The sequence below is a fragment of the Anguilla anguilla genome, chromosome 11, assembly GCF_013347855.1.
Source record: "Anguilla anguilla isolate fAngAng1 chromosome 11, fAngAng1.pri, whole genome shotgun sequence".
Classification (NCBI taxonomy): Eukaryota; Metazoa; Chordata; class Actinopteri; order Anguilliformes; family Anguillidae; genus Anguilla; species Anguilla anguilla.
Window position 1 is genome coordinate 13,079,668 of NC_049211.1, and position 17,773 is coordinate 13,097,440.

Genomic DNA, 17,773 nt, shown 5'->3' on the forward strand with positions numbered 1-17,773 from the left:
CAGGCTCAGCCGAAGGGAGGCCGGTGCTCCTTCCACTCCACACCTCGGTGTCAGCGCGCGAGACAAAGCATTTCCACACTCATCTGTCAAGCAAAGCTGGCGTTTAGCATGTCTGCCGACTGCCGTTTCCCGCACCAGGAAGAAATACAGGCGCATAAATCCCGCCGAAGCGTTGTCATGGCGTTAAACCTTGTTTTACCCGCTCACAGCCGATATCCTGCTCTGAACCTGGATTTCCCTCCCAGCTTCTTAATATTTTGTTGGTCTCAGGTGCCTCATACACACCACCCAAAGGGGCAGGGGGGAAACTGGGGGGCGGCTTTATGCTGTCTGCTGCTTTTGTCTCCTGGCCACCGGTTAGCCTATTCGTTTTTTTTTTTTTCCCCTTCAGAGAAGCATAAATACTAATGCTATGTGAGCTTCGCCTGGCTTACCTGCCTGAAACAAGGAGCTTCTCCTTAAACCACGGATGCATTTTCTTCTTCTGTTTTGACATCTTAAACCGTGTTTCGGTTGAGTCAAACACCTGTGCTACACGAAACAAAGCATTTGGAATGCAAGGGATCATGGGAAGCGGTTTGATGGTGCCTGGGGGACCGTGGGGAAAGAGGAAAATATGCAGTTCTAAGTGACTGCAGTGTGTTAATTAGAGGAATTAGCTGTTTTGAAACGGTAATCATGGCGCAACAGATACTCGCACTTCTGTTTGGGGATTAATCAGTTCAGCTGTGCCCATTCTGCTTATGCATATGCGTCTGTGTGTGTGTGTGTGTGTGCGAGTGTGTGTGTGTGTGTGTGTGTGTGAGTGTGTGTGTGTGTGTGCGAGTGTGTGTGAGGGAGAAAGAGAGCAAAAGAGAGAGTCTGTGCACAGTGCAAGGCAGTGTATACGCAAGTAGTGAAACGGTTCATTATGTTAAAAGCGTCCATTGAAGGAGCCACATGTCAAAGATCAATATATAGCATGGTGAAGCCAGGCCTTTCATGGAACACATACACATCAATAATGCTTATTTTGAGCACGGCACGTCCCGAAACGCCTTCAAGTGAACATGCCACACATTCATGTGGCGCAATTAGGTGTGAGCGCTTCTGTTCGGCAATCGTTTATAACGAATTTTAGGCCCTGAACGGAAGAAGGCGCACAATAGCCACGGCCACCTTTATCATCTGTTCCTGATCAATAATGCTAATGACCGCTCCAGTGCTAGCCGAGCGCATTAATCACAGAGCTGCCTCACCCCCGGACAGAGGCTCCTGCTGGGACCGGCGTCCCACACCGGCCCACAGAGGTGTGTGCTGCCACACCATTACCTTAAGGGGGGTGGGGGGGTGCAATCATAGATTTTAGACCCTCGCTCCTTTGAGTCATTGCTGGCCCCAGAGGGGTGAGGCGTCATTGAGGAACAGCTTTGAATTGGGGGAAACCAAATGGACAACCCCTAAGGGGGAACAGCGATGAAGGCGAGAGGTCTGGTAGTATAAAGGCACAGAGCTTGTGCTGCTTTAAATCCGTCCCTCACAAACAGGAGAGCAGAGGAGAGAATGAACGACTGTGAACACCAGTTGGCACGGCCTGATGATCAAACACCAACTCATCACACCCACATCTAACAGAGGACTCTGAGCACTAGTTAGAAAGGACATGCTATACACACTATCCAAAAAGTGGCAGCGCAAATCCATAACCGTTGATCACAGGACTTCTCCACATTATCTGCAGTGAAATTTTTAGATGGAGAGAAGAAAAAAGGAAAACATACTTTCAATCCCCCCCCCAAACCCCCCCCCCCCGAAGATCCAGCTGTTGAATAAACCACATATCTTACCGCAGTCATCTGAATAGGCCCCTCATGATTTAGATTAAAGTGACAGTTCACTTTCTGGGGTTCTTTATGATATTATTATTTCAGTTATATTGCATGCTTTCCATTGGCCAAGACATTTATGTGCGTCCTATGAGGAATGTTAAAGACATAAACAGATTCCTGATGACCTTGCTGACTTTATAATGGATATAGCAGCCATCGGGGTATCTGGGGATCTTATTTAAAAACTCCAAAAAGCAGATTGTACAGGGATGCGACTTCTCCATAAAAACTGTCTGGACCAATCGAAAACACACACAAAAACAGGAATAATACCAAAAAGCCCCCGAAAGTGAACTATCACTTTAAAGCCTGATCCAAAAAGGGCTGTCCCTCCATTCTTTCCCTGTCTCTCCAGTCTATCAAACCAGGGCCCAGGAGACATTATCACGCTTGCTTTACCGGAGATAACCAAATCCAAACTATCTTCTATATCATAAAAGGGCGACGTGAGGGAACTCACTGCGGTTGTTTTCAAAAGCTACTTTGTATGACAGAATGCAGGCGCAGTGACTACCCTGAACGACAGCCCTGAGCACTGAAACCTTATCACGCACTAACATAAATGAAAGGATTGACTATGCAGCCAGCATGCCTTCAGACCCCCCCACCACGCCCCCCCCACCCCCGGCAGCGCCGCTCGCAGCTCCTGCTTGTTATTGGTGAACACGCTTCCTGCACATCTCAGCAGAGAAACTACACTGTCTGGCCCACAAAGCACTGCTCCACTGACACCTCATCTGCACGGATATGCATATCATCCGCGCTTTATTGCAATCAGCAGTAGGTGGTAAATCGACTTTGCTTCGCAAGTGTGCGATAGGCCTTGTAATCGCTGGAATCAGTCTTCCATTTCTTTATTTTTCCAGCTGCCAAAATCTGGGCCATATATAAACTTAATCACACTCTCTACAGTTCCAACATACTCTACAGTTACACCACACCCTCTATAACTCTGATACTCTACAGTTTCAACATAATCTGCATTACTCTCTACAATTATATGATATTGTACAAATCTGTCATAGTCTCAACAGTGTGAATCAGCTTAACCAACCAGAGCCAGAGGAATGCTTCCCAGCAATGTCTATGCTTCGCATTGGTACAATACACTAACAAACAGTGTGATGTCCTCTGGTGTAACATAGTCCTGGGCCCACAGTGTGAAGCTAAAATGTGATGCATATAGCTGAAACACAGTGGGAGAGAACGGCAAAAAAGTATTTTAAGGACGGTGAGTTCCAGGTATGACGTACGCTGGGTCAGTGGGTTCTGGAGATAATGAATTTAAAAAAGGGCACGTTATTTTTGTAGAAAATAAAAAGGCTGGATTTTACTTCCATCTGGCAGCTATTTCATTAGGGCAATTATGCTTTAGATCTATTCACACAACGTGGACATGAAAGCAGCATTGAAGAAGTCTCACGCAGAATGAAACTGACTAATGTGTGTTTGTTATTAAAACACCTCTCTCTGATGTACTGTACACAGAGAGGCCTGGTTTAAGGGTGCTGTACACAACACCGTGTGCCCACAAGTGCACACTGCAAGCGCAAATCATCCATTTCCTAATCCCATATCTATTCCTGCCCCACAATCCTAAATTGTATGTCTGCATGCAGGTAGTGTGTGTGTGTGTGTGTGTGTGTGTGTGTGCCCATATTTATGTTCAATGCAATGCACATGCAATGCATCATATATATGTATGTTTCTGTGTGTATATCCATATGTCCATGTTCTGTATTCACGAGTATGGAACACATGCCGTGTAACTTTGAGTCGCGTTGAGTGTGTGTGTGTGTGTGTGTGTGTGTGTGTGTGAGAGTGTGTGTGTGCGTGGGTGCGTGAGAGAGCGACAGAAAGAGAAAGAGAGAGAGAGCGAGTCTGTGCATTGTCCAAGTCAGTGCACAAGTAGTAAAGTGGTTTGTTATGTGAAAAGCTATCGAAGGAGCAGGCTTTACGCCTCGCTCACAGGAGAGAGGTGGAGCGAAGAGGTGTTAAAAAAGCTCATCCGCTTCACCGCGTGGTGCTGAGCAGACAGAGGCGAGTCGAGCAGATCCTGTCCTGTCTCTGACCTCTGAGGCAGCATGGAGTTTCAACGTGGAGGCCGGAAATCAAGATTAAACAGAGCAGTTTGAGGTTAGCCTCAGGGAATATGCCCATGCTTTCCAACAAATCTTCGGCTTTTATCTTTGCTGGCTTCTCTGAAAATTACTCTCTAAAATGTATTAAGCGCAACTGTATTATGATCTATGTATAGCGGGTTTGGAGCAATTCATACAGACCTATGAGCAATAATCCAATTCCTTTACTCACAGGTATAAAAATGAGTTGAGTCGGCACTATTTTTACAGGTGTTTTATTGTAACGAACAGTTGGCTGCCTTGCGCCTGTAAATCTCTTAACCCTCGATTGCAGGACAGCGTATTTAAATCAGGAGATTGACTTAACATCCAGCCATAAAAATAAGCAGCGCAGGAGCTCGCCAAGCAACCTGCCGCTAACTCATCCTGTGCCAAGACTGGAGAATCTTACGACCGTGCCACAGCCACCCCGCCTCCCGCCCAGCCCCAAACCACCCCTGCTGCGTCTCTATCACCAAACAGTGTGAGCGCAACACGCGGAGTCGTCAAAATGAGCGGAGGGGGCGGGAGGGGGGGCGACTCTCGCATCGCTCCCTCTGTTCGATTCATGTCCCGCGTAACAGGGAAAAGCAGCAGGGCGGTTAATGGGGCGCCCATCTGCGACGGGCTCAGATGAATAATGAAAGAGGGGGAATTATTCCTGTGATCCCGCGCGGGCGCGGCGGTGCGAGGGGCCGCGGCGGCGCTTTTGTCTCCGTACCTGCGCCTCAGACCCGCCGCCTTTCATCGCCGCTCCGCGGGAGGGGGGGAACGGCGGGCAGGAAATTGAGCCATTGACAGGAAGCTGCCGTTCGGATCCGGCTCCTTTGACACCGTCTGACGTCTGGAATCAAGGGGGCTGGGGGGTGGGGGGGGTGAGGGGGGGGCGAGGGACTCCCGTGGGCCTTTGATCAATCAGCCGCCCGTCGATGACAACAGGACACCTGCTTCCCATCAAAGGCTGAGCTCCGGGGGCGACTCCGCTGACAGCCGCTGATCAACGAGGGCCGCTGCTCCGTCTCTCGCGGGCTCGTCCGCTGGGGTTTCCAGCGCGTTTCATACGGCATACCGATCAGACAGATCTGACACGGACGCTACGCACAGCCTACAGGCTGCAGGTCAACCACACGCTTCGGACTGAATTCTAATGGAAACCATGCAGTCTGCTAGTCGTTGTTATGCTGTACGATTCAGGCTAATTTCACTGGAAAAGGTTACACGCGGTATGCTAGTGACAGTTCAACGGTATGATTCAGACTGATTTTAATGCAAGAGGTTACCGATGCTGGTGAGTTACAGCTAAAGCACATGATTTGAATAAACTGAGAATATGTAGTTGGAAAGTTACAGGTGAACCACATGCTTCATAAGCTACACATAGGTAACAAATTAATGTTAAAACTAAATGACTTGGATTGATTTGAATGGCAGAGGTTGTGTGTAGTTGGAAAATTATAGTTAAAATGTACAATTTTGGTACGAAAGAAACTCATCCAAAACCCACTCAAAAAGGAGCAAAAATTTCAGAATATTCAGTTGTGAAAAATCAGTTCTCTAAACTGAACACAAACCAGTGTATTTTATTTTACTAAATAAAGTGGTTTATACTATGTTTACCATTTCGGATGTTGAAAAATGACTGTACCTTTATTGACATGGCATTAATAATATTATCATGGATATGGTATAACCATGGAATACATGGAAAATGACATCTTGACGTGTTTTCGCAGAATGCATTGACGAGTTAGAATGCATAGGCTACAATATATTGTACCAAATTCCTTGCGCAGCTACACCAAGTTTTTATTATAAATCGTGATCTTCACTGAAGCATAGTGGATGTGCGTGTGAGTGCGTGTCTCTCTGTCTGCATAAATACATCATTGTGTCACACCACTGATAAGGCTGTATTTGGCATATTTGACCAGTATAATGAAAGATGACAGAAACTGATTTTATTGTAGAAACGCAGCACCTAGTCTATGGTTCTCACGATAATAATAAAAAGCACAAACAATAATAATGTCATCCACTGTCGCATTATACATTCTCAGAGAAATAGCACCTGAGCACCTGTACTTCGCAGCTCAGAGCTAACCGCACCTGACATCTAATGTCACATTGCAAAGATTGTCCTGCGATACAGTATCTTAGCCTGGGGTTAAGATTAACACAGATGCAGCATATGAACATGCATTTGTATGTGAAGAAATTGTTGTGCACCTTAGTTTACGACATCTCCCTTTTTAACCCACAAACTTTGTCCCTGTAAGTACACAAGTAGCTGAGCTGTGGGTAGGAATTCTGAGGGTGGGGGGATTAATATGATCCTTTTAAATTAAGGGGGGGGGCAGAGATATATATATATATATATATATAGAGAGAGAGAGAGAGAGAGAAATATGAGACTTACACAAGCTGTACAGCTCACCTGTTCTTCTGCTACAGTACACTGTGCTAAACCACAGAGAATACTAAACTCGACAGATTCATCCTCTCCTTCAGAATGTCAGCGCTAATATGACATTGATGTATCACTTCACACCACTGCTTCTCAGGATAACTTTTTTTGTGCACTCATGGGACTTAATGCACAAAAGCCCAAGGTTTATTTATTAATCTTTTTATCTGTATTCACTTTATTCACTGCGCAAGCAAACTCCCACTAAAGCCCACATTTTACATAATATATTATTCATTATGACACAGACACACACACATATTCGTACATACAGTACATGTGTATATACGTTTTATATATATATACACATAGGTCACTATTTAATCCGTATACAACCACCAGTTATTTCATCAGACATATAACAATTAATTTAAATGCTTGACAATGCTAATTGCTAACACATAATTTGAGCCATTACTGTGTACAAAAATCAATTTCAAGATTAACTAAAAATGTACACTGTCCAACTAGACTTACTACACAAGCAGAATGACACACTGGAGGGCAAAGGCGAACTTTGATGCCCCACAATTAAAGTCTCCAACCGTTGTTTTTGTTGCCGTTTTTTACCGCACACTTTAAAAGCCGTGTCTCCTACTTCTAATTGCATTCGGTTCCACACCAGAGATTCTTAGCGCCCGTCTAACCGTGGCCTCGCTTTCGATCCACGCCTCAATCTGCCCGGCACAGCAGGCTCTGAAACATCGATAGCCTCAGCTCTCCGCGAGTCAACTTTTCGCCGAGCGCCACGGCGAAGCAGGACGCCTCCGTAAGTGGGCTTTTAGGGAAGAGCGGGAGCAAATGGCTCTCTCGGAGAAAAGCCTGGTTCAGTTATTATCACAGCGTATCGCCAGGCTGCGAGCCGTCCGTTTCTAAACAAAAAGCCAAGGAGTGGGCGGATTCTCAAGCCACCCCCCCCCCCCCATCTATGTCACACCCGCTCCCTGTCTCTCGCTCTCTCTCTCTCTTTTAATCTTTAAACAACTTCAGGAATTTGAAAAAAAGTGAGGAGATCTTTGTTGGAGGCTGCCTTTCCTGCTTAAGATTCCGTCGTGTCACCTGCGAGACTGCTTGAAGGGAGATGGGATCTTCCCCACACACATTGCTGTTCATACGTGTGCGTGTGCATGTACGAGTTACCGTTTTCCATTCAATTTTCTGCTATTTCTGCCATTTCACAAATTATTACAAATTATTCAGCGTTTAATTTTTGCAAATTATCTTATCTGTAAAATAATGGCACCATTCTGTCAGTACACATTACTTTTATGATTAGAACATTCATACAGAACAATAGATTACGCCCCACAAATATAACAGGAGTCACTACCACTCTAAAGCGAAGTAGAGTACAGCACGTTTGACTCACAGGTCTATGTCAAGCTACCTCTTACATAGCTTAAGTAACCGCATCCCAGCAGTGATCTTTCCACGGTAGGATTCAGTTACGCCCATCTGGACAAGGCCATGCCCAGAGCCCTGTCTAGCGCGGTCAAGCCCAGCACTTGTAAACGACATTGTCCGCTGGCTGGGAATCTATCGCACGTCGTCTGCCCGTTCTCCGTCCCGAGGCACCGATCACCTTACACCCCAGTGCATTTTTACCAAAATACCCACACAGAGCAGAATTCAGAATGCCATCAACACATATTAATATTGCCTGTCAAGAGCAACCCAAATTAGGCCTTTTAGATTTTTCTAAGGCGTTTTAGTATTTATTGTTATAGGAGCAGTCTCCCCTCTTTCCGTGATGCCCCGGATATAAGATCAGATGATTGGCAGGCTGGCCTCATGTGTTGGTGGGCTTGTTTCCCTTGATTTCAGGGGACAGACCGAGCGGTATTCGGCGATACTCTGTGGTGATACTCTCCACAGCCCTTCTCCCTCTGCACCCAGCTACAGGGATCTGACAGACAGCCGCTGACGGGGTGGTTTCCCCCGGGGTGGTAGCCCTGGGGCAGCCCCTCTCACATTACACATGGCCCTGTCGATACCCATGTTTCACTCCACGCCAAGGATTCACATTCTCTCTGAGCCCGGGGAACGCGACACTTCGGTTCATTGGTGCACATGTACGTGTCCAGAACAAGCCCCGCCCCCTCGGGCTGCCTGTCGCGTGGACACACTGACCTCGCCTCCTGGGGATCTCTTCTGACAGGAGCCAGGACCCCCACCAGTCACAGGAGAAGAACTATCACTGTGACACCCAGCTACTCAACTGTGGAGGCAAACTACACTAAACAAAAAAAAAAACGCACCCTAATGTGAAATGGAGCGACTTAAGACTGCTCTTCTGTGAGTGATTTCACTGCACGAGGAAGACCAATGAGTCCCTCACTGCGTGCACTGGCCATCTGTGAGCGATGAACAAGCCGAGTAAAACACAAAACCCTTTAAATGAAAGAAAAATACACCTCCGCTCTCTCTCTTAGTGCCCAGATCTGCCTGGCGCGTGCAAGACGTGCTCATACTCTGAAAGCACCTGGACAGACAGGAATCTCAATCACGAGCAGGAACACCAGATAAAGACAGCTCTCCTCTGCCTTAGTAGGTCTGTGCTCACATCTTGGTGCTCTGGTATACAAACACCAGGGCGACAATGAAAAATCTCAACTGCATCTCCAACAGTGAGCCCAGACATTAAGATTCACCTGGGTTCTAACTGGGCTTCTGGCTCCAACAAGAGGAGGAGGTGATGCTAGAGGAGTCACATCCAATACGGTACAATACAACACGCATTAATTCCACAACTCCCATGATCTCATTGGAGAGGGAGCACATAGATCATCTGCAGGGCATTGTGGGTAACAGTGAAGACCTAAACCACAGTAAAATGCCCCGTGCCATGGCACTGAGTGGACAAGTCTGGAAAGAACAGCTGAAAGGCAGCATAGCTGGCGCCACCCCAATGTATACGTGATGTGAGTTATGGGAAAAGTTAGCAGACGAAATGATTAAATCCGCATGCATAATTCAAACAGAGGCGCTAAATGCAATGGCCGCTGTGCTGCTGGCTTCAGGCTCTTGCTGTTGGAGTGCTGAAGCGGTGAATTCTAATCACCTCTTTCCAGGAACGCGGAACCGAGCTGCCACAGGACAGGGTGCTCGCTCGGTACCCAGGATTCGGGGAGTTAAAAACACAGCTGGCATCCACATTCAGGCACTGTGGGGACCCGGGGTGGCCACGTGAAACACAAACACAAGCATGACTGCCATTGAGGGTGTGGAGTTTCTTATCGGGTCAGTAAGGCCATCCGATTGAAGACTTCACTGAACAAAATAAGGCAATGAATGAACACAATCTGCATCCATCGCCAATCCTGCACAATCAAACATCGATCAGGCTTGTCATTTAATAATGCCAAGTGGTGTTATTGTGGAACCAAGCGGCCTTCTGACTGGGGAGGAAATATCACAAAATTCTCGTTTTTACAAGTGGCACAGTGATAGCCTCACAGGCATTTGTTAGTTTGGTTTGATGGCGTCTATTAAAAGTGTGAGCGGAATTTGTCCCAGCCCACCTCCCCTCCACTCTCCACCAGTCCATTAGCATGGTCTTAAAAGTGTGAGGGAAAAGAGGCGATCCCCTGTCCGTTTCTGGAGGAAGTGAGGTGTTTCTGTCTTTCAGCTCTTCCACAAGGAAGCAAGTGCTCTGCTCCGAAGCACTTTGTGTCAGACGCTGCTTCTTAGCACATCGCAGGCCAGGTTCACACAGACAGACTCTTCATGCGCAGCTCATCCTGTGAGCAGCCAATCGATCAGCCACGGGTCACTAATGCAAGATGAGATGCTGCCATTGCAGCCCACAGAAACCCTCCTGTCCCTGGGTCTTTTTAATACTCCACCTGTATTAACAGTGGAATTAGAGCTGGACATGATGCTGGTAAATCGGTGAATTGTGCACAAAGGAAGTTCAATAAAATGTTTACGGCAATTTGAACAATTTTTTTGTCCTCTACACCCCCACACCCCACCACCAACAAGAGCCAAGGTGTCCCGTCTTCCTCATTCTGCAGAGTACGAGTAAGCAGTCTCTCCATATGCAAACGTTCCTCCTCCTGCAAACGTGTTTCAGCGCCCAGCCACTTCTGTGGCACCTGCAAGGCTTCCCCTTCCCCTCGCTTCTGGGGTTTTGGCTGTCGCTTTGGCCTCCTGCATCATCTCACGTTACCGTCCAGGCGTCCACGATAATTCAACTGTTTTACAAGCTGTACAGAACGGTTAAATGGAGCTGCTTGGAGAGTGTGTTCCCATTGACTATATTAAGCCATAACTGAATAAACCTTGGTGGTATTTTCACTGAATTATCAAAACATTTTGTTCCAGAACAATGTGTTCCGCGACCACGGTTGGCCTTGGTGGAGCTTGAGAGCACATGGATGTAGTTATGAACTGTCGATAGATGATATCCAAACCGCGCTCACGTTCGCACAGAGAGAACACCCTGCTTTTACTGAATAACACCCTTTGGAACAAGAACTGGAGGTGGGCAAAGTTATGCTGCTTGAAAGTGGTATATATTTTGTATTCGTTTAAAATATTTTACAGTAAGTGCATATATTTCAAAAGATAATATCGAGGCATACATCACATTACTTTATGAGAAAGGCAACCTCAAAACAGTAATTACAGTAAAAACAATTATTTACTTTTCCTGAAAGACCTGTCATATTTGGTTGTTGCTGAAAGGCCTCGGGAAGCATACTGTGGTAAAGAGACCATTTCTGAGCGAAAGCTTGCATGTACAAAACTGAACGGTGCCTGTGTTGTAAATATTTTGACACACTTCATGTAATCCCATAATTATTCTAAGAAAGCAAGCAAAAGGTTTTTTCCTGATATTGGCTGTAATTATACGTTTGGCTATGCTGGCATCTGAACAATATGATTCAACTATTCACTTCATTTATTAATACTGCGCTATGACAACTCTCATCTTAACCATTCGCATGCTTCCCCCAATGGCTTGATAATCCATAGAAAAAGACGACACTGTACTTCTCTCAGTCTACAGAGAGCATCGTCCATAAATCACCAGATTACCGAGACACAAGCACTTCAAAAACACAGACCAGTGACCACAAACTAATTTCCATCATTGTGACACACATCCACTTTACATTAGCTTTCACACTGCAAAAACAACAGTCTGACTCAACAGTAATCTCAACAGCAGATGCAGTGGCACTGTAGTGAAGCGGTTAGGGAAATGGGCTTGTAACTCAAAGGTTGAGGGTTCACAATTTCCAGCTGGGGAAACTGCTGCCATTGTACCCTTGAGTAAAATACCTTATCTGAATTCCATCAGTAAACAACCAGCTGTATAAATAGACTGTATACAAAGAATGCCAGCTGTGTAATTCTCTTTGGATGAGAGTACCTGCTAAATGCTGAAAATGTAATCCTCATGTATCAAAACCATGTCCCATAAGCTACAAAATTATTCCTACACCTGAAAAGTCATTTACCACATAAACACAAACAAAAAAACAAACATTATACTGTTGAAATGAATATAGATAAGGCAGTACACAACAGTGGGTGAGCTAGTTCGTTAAAAATGAACTCTTTGATACTGCTGGCCTTTATGATATTAAGCTAGTGGGTGACCAAGAAAGACTGACATATTTCCTTTCATAACTCCTTTAGGTGCAATTTTCCACCGCATTCTAAGGACAACGGGATATCTCACCACTTTCCATGACTTTTTTATGAGTTTCCTGGATAAAGAAATGTATGTGAATTTTCAAAGACCACAAGAACTTCCAGGGGGTGGGGCTGAAAGTCTGTGTATAAGGAGACGTGCGCATTTTCGCCAGTTTCCCAACACGTTTGCCACAGTGCACTGGTGTGCAGTCAGGCCAGGTCAGGTGTGCCACGTGAAAAATCCATTTCCATACCATTCCATACCCAATACCATTCACAAAAGCCTAAATAAATGTCATTAAAATAAATATCGATTGCTTAATTAAAACCCCAAAAGAACATTTAAGTCTGCCGTTGACACTTCACATCTATGTCAACACGTCGCTCGCTTTTGAGAGTGTTGTGCCATGAAATTCTATCAAATTGGCAAGTGTGCCGGAGAAGGAAACATTTTGAGGAAGCGCTGATTTCCATCAGTCAGCGTGGGGACCGTCTGCAGATCATGCTGCGGTCTGAAGGCCCACGTCAAACGCAGCTGAAGCCTACGGCTTCCCAGCACTGCCTGATTTTAGGTCATTTAACTGCCTACTCCATTTCACATGTGAAGCGCACTGCGGCTGAAAGCACATTACCCTAAGGGAAATACAAACTCATACAGGCAAAAAATAAACAAAAAAGAATTACACCGTAAAAGACTGCAAACATATACAAATCATCATGGTATCTCATGCTAGAGTACTGCATCTACATATTTCTGTTGTATTTGTAGGTGGAGGTGTTAGCAGTAGCTAATAGTGAAGTAATCTGCTCTCTTGCTAAACTAAATGCCTTTTTCTACCTCACGTTTCCATGGCAGCAGAAGAACACTGTAATTACATAATGCATTATGTATGGAGCAGACAGAAGTCAGTCCTGCTGTCCGAGTGTGTGTGTTGGTCCAGGCCAGGGGTTCTCAACCCTGGACCCAGAGCACCACTATGCAGGCCTCTTGATTAAAAAAAGGTTAATCTCAGCCGAAGTCTAACTGCTTTCTGATGGAATCCTTTGCCATTGCACATGAAACTGGTTAAAAAAAATGCAGGCATTAGATGTTTGAGAACTGATCAGAGTGATTTAAAGCCCTTAAATGAATATTAAATATTCATTACACATAGCATATTAGTTTCTGACATAATGTGGCATTAAGACAACAAATCATCCAGTACTATGCACTAAATCTGTCTAATTAAAAATAATTAACAGTTCATTCTTGAATATAGGATTTAAACCCGAAAACCTCTCGTTACAAAGCCGGTTCCTAAATCAACACACCGAACTGCTGCTACTGGGCACAAACAAACTGAAACTGGATTGAATTAACAAAAATGAATATTACATTTTTACAAGATTTATTGGATCATTTTAATTAGCACGTTACATTATTTAACAGCAGCAGTGTAACATAATGGTTAGGGAACTATGTTTCTATCTCCAAGGTTGTAGGTTTGACTCCCACTGCCATTGTACCCTTGAACCCTAGAAGGTTTCAGTAAATATTCGGTAGTATAAATTGATTTTATGTAAAAATAATGCAAGCAGTGTTGCTCTCAATAAGAGCATCTCCTAAATGCCAGAAATTATGCAAAATCATCTTTGCTTGACTACTGATTTCTGAAAAAATCTTCCCCCTAGAGAGACTGGAAAGTTATCAATGTCACAGTATTCTTTGATACTTGCAGAATTGGTAAGTGCATATTATTCCAACTACTCTACTCAGTCCCAAAAATGTGGAAAAAAAGGTTGATTTTTATGTTGGAACTTAAACCAAGCATCTGACTCCATCTTCTCCACAGTATACATTATGAAACACAATAAATTAGACTCAAAAGGCAAACAAAGAAAAAATCCTGCAGCTATGACAAGTGTGATCAACAGCTAAAGAACCATGTTAATTTCACAGCGCACGCCAGTACATGAATTTATGACAAACCTCAACAAAGCACAGCAATTTGGAAGCTTTCCACACGCATACATAAATGCCTCTTTCTGCAGAGCTGAGTCTGCGGCATGGCGCAATTCTGCCCACTTCAAGTGAAATGTCAGAATTTAAATGAAGAAACGGCCCTGCTGAGCACAGGAGTCATTGTTAAGTGACGTTAAGCAGCGCTCTACAGCTAAGCAACTCCGTGGGCTGCTGAGTTATAGCAGCTCGCTGTCTGTCGGAAAGACCACTGACACAGCATATTCCTGCTAGGACAAGCTTCTTGATTCTCCATGACAGGATGATAAATGTCATGATAAATTGACATCTGGGGAGAACAGTGTGACAGACATCTTGTGTGCATGCTTAATTGTCTGTCATCAGCTTTGGACCTGACAGGGGACATTAAATAACTGTTAGAAAAGGGAATGAATCAAACTGGATGGAAGTCATATTAAACAGACCTTTGAGGCTCTTTGCCATCTTTACCCATGCAACTATGATGATAAAGCCTTTTTAAAAAAAAATTCAGATGAATGATTTACATGTGATCTTTTATCCAATTCTGTTCTAAAAATGTATTTGCTTTAAATTATTTTCAGAAAAAATCATTCAACAAATAAAGGATTATAAGTGGGAGCATTGAGCTCACAGGAAGCACACAGGAAGGGGGTCGGAGCTCATGGGAAGGAGGCATAGAGTTTACAGAAAGGGGAGCATCAGCTTACTGAAGGGGGGGGGGGGCGGTCAAAGAGCTCACAGGAAGGGGGTGTCAGTTCACAGGAAGGGGAATAAGCTACATGAATGGGACACTTACCTTACAGGAATGGGGCATACAGCTCACAGGAAGGAGGAGTCAGAGAGCTCACAGGAAGGGGAAACAGGTTACAGAAAGGGGTTACACAGGAAGGGGGCACAGTGACTGACAGACAGCAGTCCTTACCTCTGCAGACAGTCCCGTTCTCCACCGCCTCGTAGCCAGCCTTGCACATGCAGCGGCCGATGGGGACCATCCACTCTCCGTCGCCGTTGCAGTACAGCTTGATGGGCACATCCACCTCCTCGCCGTTGGGCACGCACACGCCCCGCGCCGCCACCAGCGAGGTGCTCTCCGCCCCCGACAGCGTCTCCCCGAACACGGCGCCGTTGCGGACCACGCGGGGGCACTTGCGGTAGAAGACGCGCACGGCGATGAGCGACATGCAGCCCCCGTAGTCCTGGAAGGCCAGGTAGAAGCCGTGGCGGGACACGGGCCCGAAGCTGCGCACCTCCGTGTTGATCTTCATCACCCGCCCGCCCAGGTCCACCTGCGAGAAGCTCTCGTCCGCCGCGATGGTGTCCACCTTGATCCAGGGGTTCTCCATCCAGGCCGGGGACACCTTGTTGGCGGTGTCCGAGTCAGACTCGTAGTAGTACAGGTTGAAGGTCTCCTTGCAGGAGCCGGGCACGTTGGGGATGCTGCTGCAGTCGCGCACCGAGAACTTCATCTCCACGTGGATGCGCTGGGCGCCACGGCGACGGATGTACTTGGTGCGCACCCAGTTGTTCTGACTGTTCTCGAAGACGTTGCACACCTGGTAGGTGCGGATGGTGTTCATGTTCTCATCGTATCCGCTCACCTCCTCCCACTGCAGGAAAAACAAACACAAACAGAGCTCCATTCATCTATTCAATGGCCTAGATTCTGGAAAAGCCAAGCATGTTTTCATAATAACATTTTCAACAGTTTTCCCAAACTGCAGACTTTATTACCTTGCAGAAAATATATATGGGTGACAATATGCTCGAGTAATGTTAAGAAATAATATAATTGCAAAATTTCAACAGGCTTCACCACCACCATGGGAATATTATTGGGTTTGTTTTTCCATTCTTGGCCACACTGCTATAAAGTAAAAAGATAAAATAAAAGGTACTCTTTGATCAATAGATGGCACAACATTGCATTTAACTGTGGATACATACAGTTCACATCTCAAACACACAAACCACTCTGACTCCTCTGGCACCTACCATGATGTGTCCACCTAGCAGCCTTTCACAAAGACGGTCAGTATAAAATCTCATTCAAAATGCGATGTGGTTATTCTGGCGCTGCTGCATGCTATGCGGAGAGAGTGAGCCCTCGATGAAACCACATACCAAGTGCCTGGCTTGGCTCACAGCTTTCAATGGACTCACACTGTTTGCCTTTCTCTGCATGCAGGTTCTGTATTATTTATATTTTCCACAAACTACAAACAGGTGTGTAAACTAAGCTCGTAACACACTGCGTCCTTCTCTGGCAATTCTGGGAACCGCTGGTACACACACTATCAATGAACATTTATTGTTGGAAGAGCAGAAATGCACTTGCAGGGGTTTCTCTCCCATTTTTCCAGGGGCTTAATTGAGTGTAGAGCCCTTGAAGGCAACTGGAAAGAAATCCTCAACCATCAGACAAGATCGACCTTGACCCTGAAAAGCTCAAATAACCCCCCCTCGCTAACCTCAGAGCTCCCCCCCGTCAGACCACCTTCCTGCGCCCGACTCTCTCTCCCTCTCTTTTCACTCCCCACTTCACAGCTGACATAATTTTGCAGATTAATCCCTACTTAAGGAGGATTTTGACGAGAGGGACTAATTGGACCATTATTTCATACTGTGTTTGTTTCTTATTCCATCATCCCAGCTATTTTCTACAGGAAGCAGTGAGCTGTTCAGTCTACAGAACACTCCCATTAACAAAAGGGCTTACATTGTATTGGGCTTAGGTTGAAAATAGTTATTCTATTAATAATAATAACAATACTAATAATACTAATAATAATAATAATAAATGTGTAATTTCTGAATCCTATTTGAAGATTAGAGCCATAATTAGAGCATTTGTTTGGGTTTCAGGGATAATGAAAAGAAAATGGAAAGCAAGGAAGGACAAAAAGCATCCACACAAATTAACTTTAGTTTTGGCTTTGCCTTTCTGACACTTTTGATCATGCCCAGTGGAGGGAAGCTAATGGGAGCAAACAAGGAGCCAGCAATTAAATGAAATTAGCAGAAGAATCTTAATTTTCACGGTTTTCTATCGTTGCTGCCATTGTCGAGGTGCGACTATTGCGCGGTCATGCATTTTAAGGTGGGGGGATTAAGAAGATGAAGTCTGACATAAAGCTACCTATGTTCACTTTAGCTTTGTATGCTAGATATGGCTTTTTTAAAATAAGATGCAAGATGTGTTGTGCTGGACATGCGAGAGCAAAAAGGTCAGGACATGCAGTGAGTGAAGAAAATCTGAAAAAGAACTGAACACAACACATGCACACAACCACACGCGCACACACACACACAGAGGACATGACCTGCTTTCCAATCTTTCATGAAAAGTGAGTAAGAATAACAATGAATAGCAAAAAAAAAAGATTTTAAAGTCAGTGTTAGTCATAGATGACTTCAAAGCACTGCCAATTTTGCCACAGTTGTGTACTGTCCTTCACTTTAATTTAAAAAAGATGACAGCGAAGTGGTAAAATTTATGAACACGCTGAATACTGTGCAGGATTCAGATAAAATGGTGATCATCCACCTACCTCAAACAGAGCTATTTCACGTGTCCTTACCAACCCATTTGCAATTTTGCCTTTGAATCAACAAATCCATATTCCCAGGTCTATCCCAGTGTATAAATTTGTCCTTGAAAAAAAGTCAAATTTACATTTTCAGGGTCATTAAATAT

General features: G+C 45.1%; 1 protein-coding gene across 3 annotated transcripts in view; it reads right to left on the minus strand.

The window, feature by feature from the left end:
* Positions 1–17,773, minus strand: part of LOC118208528 (ephrin type-B receptor 2-like) — a 119,304-nt gene that overhangs the window by 44,630 nt on the left and 56,901 nt on the right. For all 3 annotated transcript variants that reach the window (XM_035383291.1, XM_035383292.1, XM_035383290.1), the window contains exon 3: positions 15,002–15,686. In XM_035383291.1, coding sequence (XP_035239182.1) covers positions 15,002–15,686 — 685 coding nt within the window. The remainder of the gene's footprint in view (positions 1–15,001; positions 15,687–17,773) is intronic.